The 23,892-nt window shown below is 37.0% G+C and overlaps 1 protein-coding gene across 1 annotated transcript in view; it reads right to left on the bottom strand.

Annotated features, from left to right (window-relative positions):
- Positions 1–23,892, bottom strand: part of ORC2 (origin recognition complex subunit 2) — a 49,377-nt gene that overhangs the window by 13,050 nt on the left and 12,435 nt on the right. The window contains exons 5-11 of the mRNA XM_029225351.1: positions 20,703–20,792; positions 16,081–16,173; positions 15,170–15,201; positions 13,171–13,231; positions 10,556–10,749; positions 9,495–9,593; positions 159–268 (exon numbers count right to left, since the gene is read on the bottom strand). Coding sequence (XP_029081184.1) covers positions 159–268; positions 9,495–9,593; positions 10,556–10,749; positions 13,171–13,231; positions 15,170–15,201; positions 16,081–16,173; positions 20,703–20,792 — 679 coding nt within the window. The remainder of the gene's footprint in view (positions 1–158; positions 269–9,494; positions 9,594–10,555; positions 10,750–13,170; positions 13,232–15,169; positions 15,202–16,080; positions 16,174–20,702; positions 20,793–23,892) is intronic.

The following is a 23,892-nucleotide window of genomic DNA, read 5'->3' as shown; positions in this document are numbered from 1 at the left end:
AACACCTGTTTTTTCAAACTTTTACATATAAATAAAAATACATATCAAGTTCATTGCAAAAAGAAAATTAAATGTCAAACTGCTTTGATTTTAACATAGACATGTAAATATATATTATTCTTTATTTTACAAAGGTTTACAATGATAATAGTACTTACTGTAACTGCAACATCCATTTATGAAATAACTGTTCATATTGTTGATTTAGTTGTTTAAGTTCAGCAGAAAAGGAAGGAGAAACCTTGCTCAGTAAGTTATGCAAAGTTTGCTTTAAAAAAAAAAGGAAGAGGGAGGGAAGAAAATCACTCTCAATCCACATACATCACATCAATCCACACTAAAAATATTTCCTTAGAGGTAGAGGTTAGAAGAGGCCATCAGTGGAAATATTACTTTAATCAGGTTTGGTAATGAGTGCATCTACTGAGAATACACATAATATTTCAATATTTCTTTCTTAAAATGTTTTATACATTCTTTAAGTACAAATATGTAAAACAGTAAAGAATTTGCTACATTTTCTCTAGAACCATTTACATGACTATAAATTCCAAATATCAATATACGTCTTTAATTTCTAAAAATACTGTTACCATAAGGAGACAATTAAACCTGCCTCCCAGCTTTGACAACAAATCCAGACACTCTTTTAAAAACCTACGGATTTGAAAAAATGTAAAAGCTTAAGGTAACAGTTCAGTATTAATTCTCAGAAAACAGTCAAGTTTCTTTATAATTTACCATTATCATTAGTAAAATTCACTGCTCCTCTTTAAAAGCTGTTTCTAACAAATCCTTTATCTTTGGTAAGTACGGCAAAGTTTTTAAAACAATAATGTAAAAATAAACTGAGGAAGATACATTGCTCTGTACCCAAAACTTGAAAATTCATGCTAGTGACTCAAACACAGCTCACTTCTTGAAATGAAAACTCTAGTAAAAAGCTGTATATGCATTTCTACCCTGGCACTACTGTGTTTTCATGATTTTATCCTTTAAGTAAAATATTTTTTTAATACTGAAGACTAAAGCAGCAACCAAGATTCCAGGCACTCTAGCCTATACAGTTTTTATTCATCCATATACTTAAAGAGAAATAGGACAAATTCTAAGTAAAACTGTAAAGTAGTAGATTTCAAAAATTTCTCTCTCCATCTGATGTTTTTTTCCTAACGTCTAGAGCCCTGAAAAGCAGATAAAGCACTAGTGTCATTTTCAGTAGTTATTTATACTGTATTATCAGAGCATACTCACACTTAGTGTGAACTCTGAAATGTTATGTCACCTATTCACCTTCATTTCAAACTTTAGTATTTGTGCAGAATTACATTACTAGCCCCAATACTTGCCCCTCCTCCTATCTGTACCCTTTGCCATGTGACTTTGCAATCCCTCCCACTAAACGGGTGGAATCTAGTTCCCATCCCCTGTTCTGTGACTTTGTTTTCAGCCACGTGATTTACTGTGGCCACTAGAATGAGGCAGAAGTGACACTGAGACAGTTTGAGCCCAGGCTTTAAGAGGTCTTTTGTTTTTCTACTTCTTTTGTCTCTGACATTTTTATGAGAAGAACATGCCTCTGCTAGCTTTCCAAGGAGGTCCAACAAGGAAGACAGACACGTGGAGCAAATCCTAGATCAGCCAACTCCCAGGTGACCCGCAGACATGAGAAATAAATGCTCATTGACACATGTTACTATGACCGTATCTGTCAGCTATGTCCACAATTAATGAAAGACCTTCCTTTCTTCACTATCAGTAACAGGTGTTTCTTTCATCCAACAGGTCTGTCTCTAGGTCCTATGAAGTCCTACTTTGACCCTGGATCCACTTCTCCTTCCCCCATGTTGCTTATATAAAAATACATGCAGGGCTCCCCTGGAGGCACAGTGGTTGAGAGTCCGCCTGATGCAGGGGACACAGGTTCGTGCCCCGGTCCGGGAGGATCCCACATACCACGGAGCGGCTGGGCCCGTGAGCCATGGCCACTGAGCCTGTGCGTCTGGAGCCTGTGCTCTGCAACGGGAGAGGCCACAGCAGTGAGAGGCCCATGTACCGCAAAAAAAAAGAAAAAAGAAAAAAGAAATACATGCACTAAGGAAGAAGTAAGAGGAACTACAATCCTGCAGCCTGTGGAACAAAAACCACATTCACAGAATGACAGACAAGATGAAAAGGCAGAGGGCTATGTACCAGATGAAGGAACAAGATAAAACCCCAGAAAAACAACTAAATGAAGAGGAGATAGGCAATCGTCCAGAAAAAGAATTCAGAATAATGATAGTGAAGATGATCCAGGATCTCGGAAAAAGAATGGAGGCAAAGATCGAGAAGATGCAAGAAATGTTTAACAAAGATCTAGAAGAATTAAAGAACGAACAAACAGAGATGAACAATACAATAACTGAAGTGAAAACTACACTAGAAGGAATCAATAGCAGAATAACTGAGGCAGAAGAACGGATAAGTGACCTGGAAGACAGAATGGTGGAATTCACTGCTGTGGAACAGAATAAAGAAAAAGAATGAAAAGAAATGAAGACAGCCTAAGAGACCTCTGGGACAACATAAAATGCAACAACATTTGCATTATAGGGGTCCCAGAGGGAGAAGAGAGAGAAGAGAGAAAGGATCTGAGAAAATATCTGAAGAGATTATACTCAAAAACTTCCCTAACATGGGAAAGGAAAGATCCACCCAAGTCCAGGAAGTGCAGAGAGTCCCATAGAGGATAAACCCAAGGAGAAACACGCTGAGACACACAGTAATCAAACTGGCAAAAATTAAAGACAAAAATTACTGAAAGCAGCAAGGGAAAAATGACAAATAATATACAAGGAAAATCCCATAAGGTTAACAGCTGATCTCTCAGCAGAAACTCTACAAGCCAGAAGGGAGTGGCATGATATACTTAAGGTGATGAAAGGGAAGAACCTACAACCAACATTACTCTACCCAGCAAATATCTCATTCAGATTCAACAGAGAAATCAAAAGCTTTACAGACAAGCAAAAGCTAAGAGAATTCAGCACCACCAGCTCTACAACAAACGCTAAAGGAACTTCTCTAAGTGGGAAACACAAGAGAAGAAAAGGACCTACAAAAACAAACCAAAATGGTAATGGGAACATACATATTGATAATTACCTTAAACGTGAATGGATTAAATGCTCCAACCAAAAGACACAGGTTTGCTGAATGGATACAAAAACAAGACCCATATATATGCTGTCTACAGGAAACCCACTTCAGACCTAGGGATACATTCAGACTGAAAGTGAGGGGATGGAAAAAGATATTCCATGCAAATGGAAATCAAAAGAAAGCTGGAGTAGCAATTCTCATATCAGATAAAATAGACTTTAAAATAAAAACTGTTACAAGAGATAAGGAAGGACACTACCTAATGATCAAAGGATCAATCCAAAAAGAAGATATAACAATTATAAATGTTTATGCACCAACACAGGAGAACCTCAATACATAAGGCAAATGCTAACAACCATGAAAGGAGAAATTGACAGTAACACAATAATAGTAGGTGACTTTAACACCCCACTTACACCAATGGACAGATCATCCAAACAGAAAATAAATAAGGAAACACAAGCTTTAAATGACACAATAGACCAGGTAAATTTAATTGATATTTATAGAACATTCCACTTAAAAGTAGCAGAATACACTTTCTTCTCAAGTGCACACGGAACATTCTCCAGGACAGATCGTATCTTGGGTCACAAATCAAGCCTCAGTAAATTTAAGAAAATTGAAATCATAGCAAGCACCTTTTCTGACCACAACATTATGAGATTAGAAAGCAATTACGGGGAAAAAAACATAAAAAACACAAATACATGGAGGCTAAACAATACATTACTAAATAACCAAGAGATCACTGAAGAAATCAAAGAGGAAATCAAAAAGTACCTAGAGACAGGGCTTCCCTGGTGGTACAGTGGTTAAAAATCTGCCTGCCTACGCAGGGGACATGGGTTCGAGCCCTGGTTGGGGAAGATCCCCACATGCCGTGGAGCAACTAAGCCCTTGAGCCACAACTACTGAAGCCTGCATGCCTGGAGTCCGTACTCTGAAACAAGAGAAGCCACCACAATGAGAAGCCCACACACCACAACAAAGAGTAGTCCCCGTTCGCCACAACTAGAGAAAGCCTACACACAGCAATGAAGATCCAATGCAGCCAAAAATAAATAAATAAGTAAATTTATTAAAAAAAAAAAAAAAAAAAAAGAGGTACCTAGAGACAAATGACAATGAAAACATGAAGATCCAAAACCTATGGGATGCAGCAAGAGCAGTTCTAAGAGGGAAGTTTATAGATACAAGCCTACCTCAAGAAACAAGAAAAATCTCAAATAATCTAACCTTACACCTAAAGGAACTAGAGAAAGAAGTACAAACAAAACACAAAGTTAGCAGAAGGAAAGAAATTATAAAGACCAGAGCAGAAATAAATGAAACAGAAACAAAGAAAGCAATAGCAAACATCAATAAAACTAAAAGCTGGTTCTTTGAGAAGATAAACAAAATTGATAAACCATTAGCCAGACTTATCAAGAAAAAGAGGGAGAGGACTCAAATCAGTAAAATTAGAAATGAAAAAGGAAAGTTACAACAGACACCACAGAAATACAAAGCATCCTAAGAGACTACTACAAGCAACTCTATGCCAATAAAATGGACAATCTGGAAGAAATGGACAAGTTCTTAGAAAGGTATAACCTTCCAAGACTGAACCAGGAAGAAATAGAAAATATGAACAGACCAATCGCAAGTAATGAAATTAAAACTATGATTAAAAATCTTCCAACAAACAAAAGTCCAGGACCAGATGGCTTCACAGGTGAATTCTATCAAACATTTAGAGAAGAGCTAACACCCATCCTTCTCAAACTCCTCCAAAAAATTGCAGAGGAAGGAACACTCCCAAACTCATTCTACCAGGCCACCGTCACGCTGATACCAAAACCAGACAAAGATACTACAAAAAAAGAAAATTACAGACCAATATCACTGATGAATATAGATGCAAAAATCCTGAACAAAATACTAGCAAACAGAATCCAACAGCACATTAAAAGGATCATACACCATGATCAAGTGGGATTTATCCCAGGGATGCAAGGATTCTTCAGTATACGCAAATCAATCAATGTGACACACCATATTAACAAACTGAAGAACAAAAACCATATGATCATCTCAATAGATGGGCATTTAGGTTGATGCAGCAAAAGCTTTTGACAAAATGTGACAAAATTCAACACCCATTTATGATAAAAACTCTCCAGAAAGTGGGCAGACAGGGAACCTACCTCAACATAATAAGTGCCATATATGACAAACCCACAGTAAACATCATTCTCAATGGTGGAAAACTTAAAGCATTTCCTCTAAGATCAGGAACAAGACAAGGATGTCCACTCTCGCCACTATTATTCAACATAGTTTTGGAAGTCTGAGCCATGGCAATCAGAGAAGAAAAAAGAAAAGGAATACAAATTGGAGAAGAAGAAGTAAAACTGTCACTGTTTGCAGATGACATGATACTATACACAGAGAATCCTAAAGATGCCACCAGAAAACTACTAGAGCTGATCAATGAATTTGGTAAAGTTGCAGGAAACTAAATTAATGCACAGAAATCTCTTGCATTCCTATACACTAATGATGAAAAATCTGAAAGAGAAAATAAGGAAACACTCCCACTTACCATTGCAACAAAAAGAATAAATACCTAGGAATAAACCTAACTAGGGAGACAAGAGACCTGTATGCAGAAAACTATAAGACACTGTTGAAAGAAATTAAAGATGATACCAACAGATGGAGAGATATACCATGTTCTTGGATTGGAAGAATCAAAATTGTGAAAATGACTATACTACCCAAAGCAATCTACAGATTCAATGCAATCCCTATCAAATTACCAATGGCATTTTTCACAGAACTAGAGCAAAAAATCTTAAAATTTGTGTGGAGACACAAAAGACGCTGAATAGCCAAAGCAGTCTTGAGGGAATAAAACGGAGCTGGAGGAATCAGACTCCCTGACTTCAGACTATATTACAAAGCTACAGTAATCAAGACAATATGGTACTGGCACAAAACAGAAATATAGATCAATGGAACAGGACAGAAAGCCCAGAGTTAAACCCACGCACCTATGGTTAACTCATCTATGACAAAGGAGGCAAGGATATACAGTGGAGAAAAGACAGTCTCTTCAATAACTGGTGCTGGGAAACCTGGACAGCTATGTGTAAAAGAATGAAATTAGAACACTCCCTAACACCATACACAAAAGTAAACTCAAAATGGATTAAAGACCTAAATGTAAGACCGGACACTCTCAAAGTCTTAGAGGAGGGCTTCCCTGGTGGTGCAGTGGTTGAGAGTCTGCCTGCCGATGCAGGGGACACGGGTTTGTGCCCCAATTGGGAAGATTCCACATGCTGCGGAGTGGCTAGGCCCGTGAGCCATGGCTGCTGAGCCTGCGCATCCGGAGCCTGTGCTCTGCAACAGGAGAGGCCACAACAGTGAGAGGCCCGCGTACCGCAAAAAACAACAACAACAACAACAAAAAACCTCTTAGAGGAAAACATAGGAAGAACACTCTTTGACATAAATCACAGCAAGATCTTTTTTGATCCATCTCCTAGAATAATGGAAATAAAAACAAAAATAAACAAATGGAACCTAATGAAACTTAAAAGCTTTTTCAAAGCAAAGTACAAACAAGATGAAGACAACCCTCAGAATGGGAGAAAATATTTGCAATCGAATCAACAGACGAAGGATTAATCTCCAAAATATATAAACAGCTCATGCAGCTCAATATTAAAAAAAAAACAACCCAATCCAAAAATGGGCAGAAGACCTAAACAGACATTTCTCCAAAGAGAACATACAGATGGCCAAGAAGCACATGAAAAGATGCTCAACATCACTAATTATAAGAGAAACGTAAATCAAAACTACAATGAGGTATCACCTCACACCAGTTAGAATGGGCATCATCAGAAAATCTACAAACAACAAATGTTGGAGAGGGTGTGGAGAAAAGGGAACCCTCTTGCACTGTTGGTGGGAATGTAAATTGATACAGCCGCTATGGAGAACAGTATTCAGGTTCCTTAAAAAACTAAAAGTAGAATTACCATATGACCCAGCAATCTTGACTAATGGGCATATACCCAGAGAAAACCATAATTCAAAAAGACATATGCACCCCAATATTCACTGCAGCACTATTACAATAGCCAGGTCATGGAAGCAACCTAAATGCCCATCGACAGACAAATGGATAAAGAAGATATGATACATATATACAATGGAATATTACTCAGCCATAAAAAGGAACCAAATTGGGTCATTTGTAGAGATGTGGATGAATCTACAGACTGTCATACAGAGTGAAGTAAGTCAGAAAGAGAAAAGTAAATATCATATATTAACACATATATGTGGAACCTAGAAAAATGGTGCAGATGAATCGGTTTGCAGTGCAGAAATAGAGACACAGATGTAGAGAACAAACATATGGACACCAAGGGGGGAAAGTGGTGGTGGGTGGGTGTGGTGGGATGAACTGGGAGATTGGGATTGACATGTATACACTGATGTGTATAAAACTGATGACTAAAAAGAACCTGCTGTATAGAAAAAAAAAAAAATACATGCACTAAGCAGATGTTAGTGCCATCTCTTCCTTGAACAGCTTGGTTTCTTGACACATGTTTTCAGCTAGTCTCTGATCTGAGTTACAATACCTATGAGACAGGTGGGAAGAAACAAACAAAACAGAAAAAACCAAAAACCCCCAACCACACAGCACCACGTCATCCAAGCCATAGAGGTTTACCCTATGGTAAACCTCTCTTCTCTCTTTTCTATAGCTTGAAAACTCTGTCAAAAGCCCTGTATACCTTAGGAAATTGCACTGAATTCCTATTTCAGAAAATAATAAAATCTTGATTCTCTCTGAGTCAATAACAATCTCTTCTTGACTTAAATTATCAAGCCCACTTTCTTTTTTTTTTTGGCTGCATGGCTTGTGGGATCTTAGTTCCCTGACCAGGGATTGAACCCATGCCCCCTGCAGTGGAAGTGCAGAGTCCTAACCAAGGATCACCAGGGAAGTCCCTCAAGCCCACTTGCTAATGAAAGATTTTCTTATTCAGATGGTTCTTTGTCCTCTCTTAGTGAGGTATCTGTCAAAGCCCTGAGTCTAACTGTATGCTATTTTTTTATAAAATGAGACACTGGAACCAGAGTATACAGCAACCTTGTTACCTTACTGCAATGGACAGGCTTTCCATAATAGCAAGAAGCAGAATATCCTCTGCTTTTTGCAAGGTTTTCAACTGAGAGTCAGGTCAGTCTTTGTTTTATGACCAGTGTGAGGTTCAATGAATATGTGGGTTAAATTGGTAACAAAAATTAATGGTACATGCATATCAAAGAAACTAAGACCCTGCACAGGGAACTATATTCAAAATCCTGTGATACATATATACAATGGACTATTATTAAGCCATAAAAAGGAACGAAATTGAGTCATCTGTCGTGAGGTGGATGGACCTAGAGACTGTCATACAGAGTGAAGTAAGTCAGAAAGAGAAAAACAAATACCGTATGCTAACACATATATATGGAATCTAAAAAAAAAAAAGAAAAGAAAAAAACAAGAAAATGGTCAGAAGAACCTAGGGGCAAGACGGCAATAAAGATGCAGACCTACTAGAGAATGGACTTGAGGATATGGGGAGGGGAAGGGTAAGCTGGGACAAAATGAGAGAGTGGCATGGACATATATACACTACCAAACATAAAATAGATAGCTAGTGGGAAGCAGCCGCATAGCACAGGGAGATCAGCTCACTGCTTTGTGACCGCCTGGAGGGGTGGGATAGGGAGGGTGGGAGGGAGGGAGACGCAAGAGGGAAGAGGTATGGGAACATATGTATATGTATAACTGATTCACTTTGTTATAAAGCAGAACTGACACACCACTGTAAAGCAATTATACTCTAATAAAGATGTTAAAAAAAGAAAATCCTGTGATAAACCATAATGGAAAAGAATATGAAAAAAATATATACACAGGTATAACTGAATCACTTTGCTGTATAGTAGAAATTAATACAACATTGTAAATCAACTATACTTCAATAAATTAAAAAAAGAAACTATGACCCTGATGATTATTATAGATCCTAAAGAAACGATAAATAAGAGAAAAATACGTAATTATACATGTATAATTAGAGTACATCAAACAATTCTAATCCAGTGAACCAGTTACCATTTACAAAATAAAATACGCGATAGTGATGTCACACTAATTTGTGTTTCATTTGATCAGGATAGTATTCTGCTATATACACTTATTCTTCAGATTTGCTGCTTATGTACTATATTTTTCAGCTCACAATAAGAACAATTTACAAGTAACACTCCTTGCAACATACCTGATCCAGTTTAGCCCTCTTTAGTTTCTGCAGTGTTCTATCAGAGGTTAAAACTTTTGAACTGCTGTGGGCTTCAAAATATTCTTCTACTAAGTCACTCTGAAAGTGGACAAAGCAAAGTGAGTTCTTAGTTTCAGATATTTGTTTTATGTGAGGACTAGACAGTAATATTAGCATAAACAGGATATGTGAAATTCTTTACTTGGCAGTCAGTATTTTCTTTTTGAAGCAACAACACAGACTAAGGACCAAGCAAATTTAATTCCAGTAATAAAACTGAGTAACTCTTAGGGTCATAAAAGTTGAAGAAAATGACTAGATTGAAGTAGTCGGCCCAAAAACGATTCCTAAATTCCAACATATAATTCCCGTTTAGACTGGAAAAAAAAAAAGGGTTTTTACAATCACACACTCCTAGCAAATCCTTTAATTAGTACAGCTGAAGGACTGTGGAAATGAGAAAGACATCAACAGCAAGGTAAAAAAAGACCTGCCTACTATTCCAGTAAAATGACTCACCACGTGTTCTACTGATTTGGGGCAGGACTGAGCTCCGTGGTGGTAAGGAAGGAATGGAAAGTCATTCAAGCAGGAGGCTTCCTAGACTGCTCTGAGTCTTTACAGAGCACGCTGGGATAATTAGCCTTTTCTCAGGCCATAATATGTGCAGTGTTCTCCAAACGACCCAACATGGGTCCATAGTCCATCATTTATTACTTACACTGTTACATCAGCAACGTTACAAAAATGAAACTATATAAAAAGGTATATACTGAGAAGTCTTGCCTCCAATTATCCAATTAATATTTATTTAAAAGCTCTTTTATTCAACTGAATTGTCACCTTTAGCATACACTATGGTACTGATACATGAATATGGATACAGAGAGGCCAAGGATACGACGTCCAGAAATAGACACAAATATATGCGGGAATTTATGTGAAAGGCTGAGAAAATGCAGAAGAGAAAAAAAAATTATGTTCATCCTCCCATTTGGATCTCTTAGGTAGCTTATCTTTGAGATATTACTGATTTTTCTTTAAAGTCTCTCTTCACTTACTGTTTTATCTCTTTTCATTTTCTTAGAAGGCGTTTCTTTGCAAACAGGAGCTGAAACTACTCTATTCTGAGCTTGAATCTGTTCGCTCAATATGACTTCATTAGTGTCCTCTTCACATTCCTGTGCAACCCCTTCATCGTCCTCCGAGTTGGAAGCAGAATATTCACTTTCACTGTCAGAATGAAACCTTGGAACTGTGTGGGGAGGAAGCAATTGGGAAAATTGGACAGTTTGACAAAAGAGGCATTCTGGGGTATTAGGAAGAGTGTGGGCTTTGAAGTAAGAGATCGTGGCTTCTGGTTTTGTCATTACTTGCTGATGATTTCACCAGAGCTAGTTATGTAAGTTTTCTGAGCACCAGTTCCCTCACTTATCAAATGAGGTTACCAGTGCCTAATTTAATAAAGCATTGTGAAGATTACATTGAAATGCATGTAAAGCAACTAACAATGCCTAACACAAAGGAAACGTGGCAGAAATTGTCAGTCATACCTAATACCATTCTCTTTCCTTCTTCCTTGCTAATAGAATTCACTGTAAAATGTGGCAATGTGCTCCACCCTAAGGGATAAATAATCAGTAATTTAATTGTCTTTTCCTTTGCCAGATACATGCTCTCTCAGCCTCCTTTGCAACTAGAGTTGGCCATGTAAACCTTTAACCAATGAAACTTGAGGGGAAATTTGCTGGAAGCTTCTGGGGAAGATTTTCCTCACTTAGGGAAGGAAAGTCCCTTACTTATACCCATAGCTTAAAGCTATGGAAGCCACTCTGCAATATAAAACATCAAAACTAAAGATGAAAAACGCCAGCGGCAAAGCGAAAAGATAAGAAGAACCTGTATCCTTCATGACACTGTTGAGTCACTACATCAACCGTGAACTGTGTATCCCTAGACTTCTAATGATGTGAGATACTTCAGTGTCCATGGCTTAAGCCATTGTTATAGAATTTTCCATTGCTGCCTACTGAAAATGCCATCCTAACTGATAGAGCACTCAATAAATGACAGCTACTACTTTAAGTACTACTAATACATACGCACAATCCATCCCATAGTAGATATAAGAATTATATTTTTAAACAAACCATGGCCACCCCCACCACTCTCCAGAAATAATAAAGCTAGTTTTATAATCATAAAGTAAGGATAAAACTTACACTCAACAAAATAAGTATAAAACTACCATAAAAGGTTAACTTCCAAAATATGAATGAAATAATTTTAAGCAAATCACTCTTTATTTTGAAGAGCATATTTCAGAATATCCAGAGTCAGCAAATAACAAATATAGATACTGAAAAAAAAAAAAAAAAAAAGGCTTGATTTTGTGGGCATACATAGCTTAGCAGATTCAGATTTGCACTGATTGCTGCCCATGGTAGATGCAAGGGTTAGAAGTGGTAGGAGGTACCAGACAATGTCTTTACCCTATTTACATGAATACATCACACATGTTGATATATTTGTTTGGTGGTGATTGAGAAGGAGAAGGAAGTTCACCTTTTCTCTAAAAAGGATTCTTCTGTGGGGTAAGGAGGAAACTTAAGATGTGGGATGTATTTGACATAAAATAATAATAATCAATTGCATATATCATCTTTTATTGCTTCAGATATCCAATAATTTAGTGTTATAATTTTTATGTTGATTAAAAATGTATTATCAACTCTATACCTTGAAAGAAGAAGGGCTACAGGGCATAGATTTAACAATGTTAGCTAATATTATTGTCAAGGGGTCAATCCCAAGAAAGGAGTTGACATCTTTCCGAAATATAAAGGTCAAAAAGTCATTTGCCCCAAAATTAAATATTTAAACCCCAAACCAGAGAGCTCCCTGGCAGTCCAGTGTTTAGGACTCAGCGCTTTCACTGCCGTGGCCCGGGTTCAACCCTGGGCTGGGGAACTAAGATCCCACAGGCCACATGGTGTGGCCAAAAAGACCCCCCCAAAACATAAAAAAAAACCCAAACCATTTTTAATTTCCCCAAAGGCGGGAACCATGTCTGTTTACTTGGCTTTGTATAGTATTCAGTACCACTGTAAACATTTAAAATTGTTTCAATATATTGATAAAACTTCTAAATAAATCAATAGAACTATTTCTAAAACTGTCTCAGGCAAATAAACTAAAAGGCATGTTATTTTATTGAAGAATTTTAACTAACCTCAATATCCATTGACTATAATGTAAAGACATAGTGCTAAGTGTTATGAGTTAAAATATAAGATATAGTCCTTGCCCTTAAGGAATCTACAGCTTAATTGAAGACATGAACATATTCTTTCTTTCATGAAAAGAAATAGCAATAAGTAGTTATAATAATAAAAGGTAATAATAGCCAACACCTGTTAAGCACATACCAAGGTCAAGCACTACGCTCAGCACTTTGACATCCTTTATTTCAATTAATCTCAAAATAACTCTGAGGCTGGTACCATTATTATCCCTATTTCGCAAATGAAAAAAATTGAGGCATAGAGAGGTTCCTGTAAGTGGCAGCCCAAAGATAAAACGTAAGCATTCTAAGACTAGAACCTGTATATTTAACCATTATTGCCTGTTTAGATGCTTCTTTTTATAAAAACTCAGTGTAAAAAGAAATACACACCTATTAGTCTTTTCCTTAGCCCACGAGGTGCTGTTGACAGAAATTCACTTTTATCATTGTTCTGTTTAAAAATAAAAAAGCAATATAGTTTATATAGTCAAATAATAATGATGACATGAAAATTAATGATGTCTCTGAGTGAAAGAAAGGCTAGAAGGAAGAAAAATATTTTGTTTTCAATAGACATTAGAACCAGATGAGCTCCTTCCTAGATCTGGAAGACAACAATACATGAATTTGTTGCGGGGGGAGAGTATGACAACAAAAACGATACAACGAATTCCGAAGGATTCCTAGAGTGGTTCTAGAAGTTGTATTCCAGACACCTGCAAAGGATGCACTTCTATTATTATGTAAAGAAAAAGCTTATCAGCCTTTGAATCATTCTTCACCCATCAGATTAGCAGAATATTTTTTCTAAAAAAAGGTAATACTGTCCAGGGATGATGAGTAAGCAAGGAAATGGGACTCCTATACTTACTGCAGTGGGCCTTTGCATGTACGAGCAATTTACTGGTGTTAAAGTAGTCTGTGAGAAGGAGAGAAGAAAGATTTCTACTTTTTACTTCTGTATTTTTAATTTTTTAAACATTTTACAGAAGTATAACGCACGTTTTTCTTTTCCTTACAGAATCCTTTAACACCATTCAATTTCTAGCACAATAAAATGCCTACTGGTGTATACGTGATAACTTAACAGTACTGATAAAAAGATAAAGTACCCTGTGTTTTTTTGGCAATGTGAAAATATGACAAAAAATTTAAGTCTGTTATCTTGTGATAAGTTGTTGGTGCTAGTTACAAATATTATAACAATTTTTATTTGAGATATTAAGAATACTATTATAATAGGTGATCTGATCACCTATTGGGTGTATAAAGTATATCACAGTATATTTCAAACTTCTGTGGTCCAGATCCTTACAATTTTTTTTTACGTTTTGCCACCCTGATCCAGTACACATATGCATATATAACTTAACCAAATTATAATTAAATAATACTTACAAAACAGAAATTTTCTAATTTATTCTATTTCATTTTTTTAAACTGTAGATCATGCCCTACTAAACTGATTTCAAGACTGAGAGTTGAGACAACCTATATCCATATAGCTTAATTATCAGGTCTGAGAATATTTGTGTCAAAATAACCGTTTCAGAAAATTCTTGCTCAAAAAGATAAGGCTATAAACTATTAAATAACTTCACTGTCTGCTACAGAAATTTCTGCAAACTAATTTATCTTGACAGTTTGCTCATTTGGGCAACCTATTTTCCCATCAGGACAACAGACTACTTACCTGGGCAAACAGCTAGCTTATCAAACATTGGTTTATTTATCAAAACTCAATTCAAGACCCTCTCCTCACTGTGTCCACTACTCCTAAAATACCATGCCATGAATTCTGTCTAATACAGATCAGTTCCCCATCTTGACAGGTGTGCCTTAAACCCCTCGAGTCCAGATCCCCAAGCCCTATACATATTCTCTCCTGAACTCCCCCTTCTAAGACAGTGCACTAAGACTTGCAGACTGATGTTCTCTTTTATTGTGGTATGTAAATATAATACCACTGATTAACAGGTTTTCTGATGGTCTCTTAGGGAATCAACAAGATCCACTAATGTGATGTGATCCACAACTTGAAAAAGAATGCCAGAAGACCCAACACAGACAAAAATAAATTAAATTAAATTAAAAACAAACAAACAAACAAAACACCCAGGGATAGTTCTGACACAGAAAAGGCACAACAGGTGGGTCCAGAAGACCCAGCTTCATTTTCCAGCTTTTCTCCTTCCTAGTTTGGTGAACTCAGACAAGTCACTTCACCTCTCTGAGCCTCAGATTCTTTATCTGTAAGTTAGGTATTTAATTGGCAAATACCTATAAATGATAAAAGTATTATCTAAATTAAAAGATGAAATGGATATTTTTCATCATGTCTTGACTTTGTAACACTAAGGGTTTTCCTTGTTTTTACTCAATTGCTTACCTTCAACTGAACTTTGTCTGAAGCAGAATGCCCTAAAGAATGAAACAAAAAGCCATTACTTACTACAAATACTTCACTTTCCATAACAGCCTAGTTTCATTAAAAGCAAAGGTGCAGGTTCTACCCAGAAGCCACTACATATTATTGAATTCTCAATTAATTGCATCTCCACTAGAGGCTGAACTGTCACTATTAATTTTATGATTTCTCCCATTAATGACATTTCTGTAGCACTCATGTAACAAAAAAAAATGGAGTCCTTTTCATTGTTCATTATTTTAAAAGTACACTATTTAATCTAGTTAGAATGGGTCATTCAAAAACAACTGTTTCACAGTTCTCCAAACTATAAGACTTCCAGGGCTTCCCTGGTGGTGTAGTGGTTGAGAGTCCGCCTGCCGATGCAGGGTACATGGGTTCGTGCCCCGGTCCGGGAAGATCCCACATGCCACGGAGCGGCTGGGCCCGTGAGCCATGGCTGCTGAGCCTGTGCGTCCGGAGCCTGTGCTCCCCAATGGGAGAGGCCACAACAGTGAGAGGCCCGCGTACCGCAAAAAAAAAGACTTCCAAATCCCCAAAACCTTATTTCAAATAGTATTTGCCAAAGCAAATCTTCCACGAACATTTGGCTAACTCAAGCAAATGACAACAGGATTTAAGACTGTTTCTAGCTGGCCCTGTCAATCTGTACAACTTCAACCCACACAGATCTTTTCCCCTTTTACTGATAGCTAAATATGGGTACACTAAAGCACACAGGTTGGGGTATTAACTGCATTTACTGAATGAATTTTCAGAACAGAAAAGAAGAAAATATATAAAAATGCACTTAGACAAGAAAGAAAAGTAACATACTGTAACTTTGAAGCAACTATGAAAACTCTCTTTAAAGAAGTGAAGTAAAATCTTACCCTTGCTACACTGAGGAATGTCTATGGTAATTTCAGGATCACTCTTCAAATTGGATGAAACACTTTTTCTTGGTGTTTTTGCTAGTTCTGAAGCTGTAAACAGACAAAAGAAATATATTAAAAAAACTTTTAATGGACAACAGTAGATTAAGAGGGGAAATAGCCTTATTTCATTTACATAAATTAAAAAAAAAAAGAAACCTGATGTTACTAATATCAGAAAGATAAATAAACCTAGCCATATTAAGAGTACTACTGCTTTCACCTTTACTCACTGTCTTCCAAGTCTTCCTTCAGTTATCCACAGGTCTCGCAAAAAAATACAAATAAGGAGCTAACTTTGACCTTGCTGGTTTCTCCAATTATCACACACTCTTCCTCTCTCTTCTCCATTGACAGGTTTATACTCTTTCCATTTCTTTACCATATATATTTGAGGCACATCTCTGCTAACAGTTAAGAAAGAATGGCCAGAAAGTGGGATCTAAAATCAACTGAAAACTGTGTATATTTAAAATTATACTTTTAAAGCTCTTAAGTCTCCCATAAAATGTGGTTTATTACTTGTGTCTAAAACTCTAACACATATTAATAATGTATAAAATATGACAGAGCACTGAACAGATGATATTTCTTCTTTTATTAATATTTATTTATTCATTCATTTATTTGGCTGTGCCGGCTCTTAGCTGTGGCATGGGGGATCTTTAGCTGCAGCATGCGAACTCTTAGTTGCAGCATGTACGTGGGATCTAGTTCCCTGACCGGGAATCGAACCCAGGCCCCCTGCATTGGGAGCGTGGAGTCTTAGCCACTGGACAGGGAAGTCCCAGATGGCATTTCTTCAACTGAGCATCAGATGAAATAGTTGGCTTGTGAACAGAAGGGGCCAGGACTTCCCTGGTGGTGCAGTGGTTAAGAATCTGCCTGCCAATGCAAGGAACATGGGTTTGAGCCCTGGTACGGGAAGATCCCACATGCCACGGAGCAACTAAACCCATGCGCCACAACTGCTGAGCCTGCGCCCTAGAGCCTGTGAGCCACAACTACTGAGCCTGCATGCCATAACTACTGAAGCCCGTGCACCTAGAACCCGTGCTCCTCAAGAGAAGCACTGCAATGAGAAGCCCACGAACTGCAACAAAGAGTAGCCCCCGGTCGCCACAACTAGAGAAAGCCTGTGTGCAGCAACAAAGACCCAACACAGCCAAAAATAAATAAATAAATTTATTTTTAAAAAAGGGGGCCATTTAAAATGAAAAATACAATGTTTATCTTTTTTTTTTTTTTTAAGATGTTGGGGTAGGAATTTATTAATTAATTAATTTATTTTGGCTCTGTTGGGTCTTCACTTCTGTGCCAGGGCTTTCTCTACTATGGCAAGTGGGGGCCACTCTTCATCGCAGTGCGCAGGCCTCTCACTATCGCGGCCTCTCTTGCTGCAGAGCACAGGCTCCAGACGCGCAGGCTCAGTAGTTGTGGCTCACGGGCCTAGTTGCTCCGTGGCATGTGGGATCCTCCCAGACCAGGGTTCGAACCCGTGTCCCCTGCATTAGCAGGCAGATTCTCAACCACTGCGCCACCAGGGAAGCCCTACAATGTTTATCTAAAGATGCTCACATTCTCATACTGTGATAGGCATATGGGAATTGAGTCTAACTGAAGGAACAGATTTACATTTCATACACTAAGAAAATTGTTCACTGAGAACACTATTTAAATTCTCTTCCATCTTTTTTTTTTTTTAAAGAGAAAGTATAGTTGAATTTGTGTAAATTAAGCCACTTCACTGACTCAAACTCTTTTTAACCTATTTCACACAGCTTTATCCAATCTTGGAACTGACCCAAGATATTCATGACAGTCCCTACAAATGCACTGGCTTCTTTTTTCTTAACCTCCTCAATCCTCTGTATCATTCATTAAAGTTTTTTATATCTTTCTTTGAAATTATTCCTCCATCTGGGTTCCATGGTATTAGCCTGGTCCCTGGCTACTGCTGGTAGTTATTCCATCTCTACTTCACTGCCCTCATCCTCCTAAGCATTCTAACCTGCAGGTACCTAAAGCTCAGGCATTGGCCTTCTCTTTACACCAGAAAAATATGCCATGTTTGGATTAAAGGCTGTTGATCCACAGGATAGGAAAAAAACCTTCACATCAACAAAAAGCCACAAAAGTACAAAGTAACTTAGCTGAGATCATTTTGGTTTTATATTGAAACATAAAAATTCTCTGCTTTTAAATAACTTTAAACTACAAAAGGAGAAAGGAAGAAAAAGGAAGAATTGAAGAGGAAAGGAAACAAGAGACAGTCATCCATGTATGGATATTAATTTCAATAATAAAAAATTGGGGCAAATATTTAATTCATTTGTATTATATTTCACACATCAACTGGTCTGCAACATATTAGAAATTTTAAAATAAAACTCCTCTTTGCCTAATAATAACTTCTCATCAGGTTATTATCTGATCCTATCTATCCAATCTAGTTTCAATTTCCTTAAATTCATCTTTCTCCAAGCTGGTCAAACTCCTTACTGTCCTTGTCCTTTCTATGTGATAATTCTACCTTTGCTTTTTCTTTGCATTTACTTACTCATCCTGAACGTGTTCTCTGTGTTTTACAAAGCCTTCCAATCTAACTCTTGCTCTATTTCTAGCCCTATATCTTGGTTAGTCCAATTATATTTAATCATCTTTTATACTCAGAGTAATATATGATTTTCTGACAGATCATAACTTATTTTAAAATATTAAGGCATTCTATTTTATTGATATATTTACATGTAAACACAATTAGCAAAAATACTTAATAAGTCTAAGAGTGACATAACTAAACACAGGTCCTAACTAAACACAGATTTTGGAAAGTATGATCAGTCTTAAACTATCCAGAAAACTATCTTTTCATGACTGTATTTCTTTCAGATGTGATGAAAGAAATGCCCATCATAACAATACTTAAGTTCCTCACAGCACATATAGATATGAGACATGTATCATTGCAGTTATGTGCATGTTGACTATCCACTCAGGGAACTTCTACTTGATTACTCCAGTGAGGTTCCATTTTTCTTTTCACTATTAGTTCTTTCTCCAATGCTTCATTGTCGTTAGGGTTTCACTTTGGCCTTGGTGTCTATCTGATCTTTCCTCTAGTAATTACATTAGCATTTTCCTCTGGTGTCCCAGAGATCCTACACAGAATTCAGTCATTTTTACAGATCAAAAAATTTTAAATTTCTTTTCTTAAATTAATTTATTTTTTATTGAAGTATACTTGATTTAAAGCGTTGTGTTAGTTCCAGGTGTACAGCAAAGTGATTCCGTTTTTTTCAGATTCTTTTCCCATATAGGTTATTACAAAATATCAAGTATAGTTCCCTGTGCTATACAGTAAGTAGGTCCTTGCTGTTTATCTATTTTCTATATAGTAGTGTGTATCTGTTAATCCCAGACTCCTAATTTAAACCTCCCCCGACTTTCCCCTTTGGTAACCATAAGTGTGTTTTCTAGGTCTGTAAGGCTATTTCTGTTTTGTAAATAAGTTCATTTGTATCAAAAACTTTTTAGATTTCTTTATGTAGATAATAAACTCTAAGAAACACATCAATTAGTGTAAATTATTGTATGTACCATGTTAGGTTCAAAATTAATGATGCATATAATATTATACCTTTCAGAAAAACCGAATTTTGCAAATGCTTAAATTGTATTATGTTCAGAAACACAGGTCTTATAATTACTTCTTATATGTCCCTCATCAGTGTCAACACTCAACAAGTGTGACATTCATTTGACTTTGAATGTTTAAATGATCACTGACTACAATGACCGCATAAAAATACACCACTTAAGACACATATACAGATGTTCTACAATTATAGATTATAAGTCCTCTTATACAACGACTACATTTTGCCAGGTAGTTAATTATTATTCCCTTGCTCTTAACTTTTCGGTATTCCCAAACTTCCATAAACTTATGGACCTCCTTAATTTTAAAGTGCTTTCACGTGTTATTTCCTTTCCTCAAAGCTTTCAAAACTGATGACCCCTCATGCCGCAGGATCCAAGAATAGTGCCACCTGAATTTTTAAAAAGAATTAAATTGTTAGTTTAATTTTAATGTTATATATAATTTATTTAAGTCTAGTTCTCTGAAAATCAGTAATTCACATGTAATTAGTATAAGTGGTAACCGGGGTAAGAAAAATGTTAGAACAGCCCATTTCTAACAATTTTACATAAATAATTTTCTATAATACGGACTCTTTTCTTCTACATACAGTGTAAAACTCTTATTCAATAAATTCAGAATATCTCTGTGTGACTTAAGTCACTTGTTTACATAACAAAAATTTGTTAAGAGCCTATGCTAGGTGTTGTGGGAAGGAATCTAAGACAGGGTCTCTACTATAACCTTAGAACCTAGCTGAGAACAGAAGACATCTGAGCATGAAAAAAACTAATGACTTTAAGTATGCTTGAAAATAAAACAACATCCCTCATTCATTCTTTTAGTGAATGCAATGGGGTGATAACAGTGGGAAATGTGGTTAAATACACCTTAGAAAAGGTGAATAGTGATTACAGAAGTCAGAAAAGCAACATACCTAATTTAGCCATCTTTTCAGGGTGTTTTCTATTCTGAAAAGAATAAACTTTATTCCCACCATCTGTAGCAGAGCCATTTTTCAAGGATTCTGAAAGAAAAATGCAACATACATTTAGGAAAAATGGGTGAGGTTAATTAACAGGAAAAAAAAGACAGAATTTTAACAAAAACTTAGGATTTGTACCCCTCACTGTCTTGCACAAATGTTTAACAATACATATTTATAAATAAGATATTAAAAACACACAGTAGACTATGATACTGTTTACATAAATTTTAAAACACAGAAAACATGTTATTCACAGATACACAGAAATATATAAACAAACACAACAACAATAAAAAGCCCACTAAAGAACACTCCAGACTAGAGGGATATGCATTCAATTCATGATAGAAGTTGCCCCTGAGGAGGGAGGACAAAAGGGACTTTATTAGTTATGCTTCTTTCTTTTTTTTTTAAAAATAAATTTATTTATTTCATTTATTTTATTTTTGGCTGCGTTGGGTCTTCGTTGCTGCATGCAGGCTTTCTCTAGTTGTGGCGAGCGGGGGCTACTCTTCGTTGTGGTGCGCGGGCTTCTCATTGCAGTGGCTTTTCTTGTTGCGGAGCATGTGCTCTAGGAGTGTGGGCTCAGTAGTTGTGGCTCGTGGGCTCCAGAGCACAGGCTCAGTAGTTGTGGCGCATGGGCTTAGTTGCTCGGCAGCATGTGGGATCTTCCCGGACCAGGGCTCGAACCCACATCCCCTGCATTGGCAGGCGGATTCTTAACCACTGCACAACCAGGGAAGCCCTGAAGTTGAGATTTAAACAGTTGTTGTATGATAGAAGTTCTCTTACTCTCAACTAAGACCCTGACTTAATTTCATTCTTTAATCCTCCCTTAAATAACAACTGCTACCTACAACATACCAGACACTCATGGCTAGTAGTCTACTTGCTATCACAGTGATTCTCAAAATGTAGTCTGTTATGGGGTGGCGGGTAGGGCGTCTCTGAGGTCCCTGAGGCTGAAACTGTTTCATAGTGACACTAAGACAAGATCTGACTTTCTGACCCTCAATCATGAGTGTATGTTGAGGTAATCCAGAAACTACATGATGTGTGGTGACATCACCACCCTGTCAGCTAACAAAATGCATGAGCAGATATGAAAATCCAGCTGTTTTCTATTAAGTCAGACAGTAAAGAGATTTGCAAAAATATAAAACTATGCCCTCTTCAGTAATTTTTTGAAATAGATATTTTTCATCAAAATACATGTAATTTTTGTTAACATGTAATGGGTTTATTATTGTGCCAAACTTTTTTAAAAAATTTTTTTGGCTGCACTGGGTCTTCATTGCTGCCAGTGGGCTTTCTGTAGTTGCAGTGAGTGGGGGCTACTCTTCGTTGCGGTGCGCAGTTTTCTCATTGTGGTGGCTTCTCTTTGTAGCGGAGCATGGGCTCTAGGCATGTGGGCTTCAGCAGTTGCAGCACGTGGGCTCAGTAGTTGTGGCTCGTGGGCTCTAGAGCACAGGCTCAGTAGTTATGATGCACGGGCTTAGTTAACCCATAGCATGTGGGATCTTCCCAGACGAGGGATCGAACCCGCATCCCCTGCACTGGCAGGCAGATTCTTAACCACTGTGATGCCAGGGAAGTCCCCAAACCTTTAATGAGTTTATTAAAGTGCCAAACTTCTCCGAAGTCAGTGTTTGCTCCCTTTATTGCTTAAGAGTTCCCATTGGTGTGTATATGCACGAACACTTGGTATTACCTAAACTCCTTAATCTTTGCCAATCTAGTGGGTACAAAATGAATCTCACAGGGAAAGGCATTTTAATATCCTTTCCCTAGTCACTAATGAAGCTTAACACCTTTTTACGGGTTTCTTATTTCCAGAAGAAGAAATATCTTCTCTATCCTGTGTCTCGTCTTTTCACTTCTTGATAATGTCATTCGATGAAGAGAAGTACTGGATTTTTAAAAAACAGACTATTTTTTAGAGCAGTTTTAGGTTCACAACCAACTCAAGTGGAAGGTACAGAGATTTCCCATGTATCTCCTGCCCTACATATCCACAGCCTCCCCCCATTATCAATATCTCATACCAGATGGTACATTTGTAAAAAAACAAACAAAATGAATAAATTAAAATTAAAAAACAAAAACAAAAAAAACAGAGTGGTACATTTGTTGGAATCAATGAACCTCTGTTGACACTTCATTATCACCCAGAGTCCATAGTTTACATTACGGTTTACTCTTGCTGTTGTACATTCTATAGGTTTTGACAAAAGTACGATGACATGTATCCATCATTACAGTATCATACAGAATGGACTCACTGTCTTAAAAATCCTCTGTACTCCATCTACTCATCCCTTCCTTACTCCTGACCCTTGGCAACCAATGTCTTCTTTTACTGTCTGTATAGTTTTGCCTTTTCCAGAATGTCATAGAGTTGGAATCATACAGTATGTAGCCTTTTCAGATTGACTTCTTTCATTTAGCAATATGCATTTAAGGTTCCTCCATATCTTTTCATAGACTGATAACTTATTATTTTTTTTAGCATTGAATAATATCCCACTGCATGGATGTATCAGTTTATTTATCCTTGGTTGACTTCTTGGTTGCTTCTAAGCCTTGGCAATTATGAACAAAGCTGCTACAAACATCTGTGTGTGCAGGTTTTTGGGTGGACAAAAGATTTCAACTCATTTGAGTAAATATGAAGGAACACAACTGCTAGGTCACATGGTAAGAATATGTTTAGTTTGTAATAAACTGCCAAACTGTCTTCCAAGGAGCTGTACCATTTTGCATTCCCACTAGTAGTAAATGGGTTCTTGTTACTCCACATCTCTGTCAGCATTTGGTGGTGTCAATATTTTGGATTTTGGCCATTCTTTTTTTTTTTTTTAATATTTTGTTTTTTTGATGTGGACAATTTTTTTTAGTCTTTATTGAATTTGTTACAATATTGCTTCTGTTTTCTGTTTTGGTTTTCTGGCTGTGAGCCATGTGGGATCTTAGCTCCCCGACCAGGGATCAAACCTGTATCCCCCACATTGGAAGGTGAAGTCTTAGCCACTAGACCACCAGGGAAGTCCTGGATTTTGGCCATTCTAATAGATGTGTAGTGGTATCCCACTGTTGTCTGAATTTGCAATTCCTTAATGACATATAATGTTGAACATCT

This window comes from Monodon monoceros, unplaced genomic scaffold, assembly GCF_005190385.1.
Source record: "Monodon monoceros isolate NGI ecotype Baffin Bay Population unplaced genomic scaffold, NGI_Narwhal_1 Super_Scaffold_16, whole genome shotgun sequence".
In the NCBI taxonomy this organism is placed as follows: Eukaryota; Metazoa; Chordata; class Mammalia; order Artiodactyla; family Monodontidae; genus Monodon; species Monodon monoceros.
The sequence above is the reverse complement of the archived record's forward strand: the minus strand, read 5'-3'. Positions and strand labels throughout refer to the sequence as shown.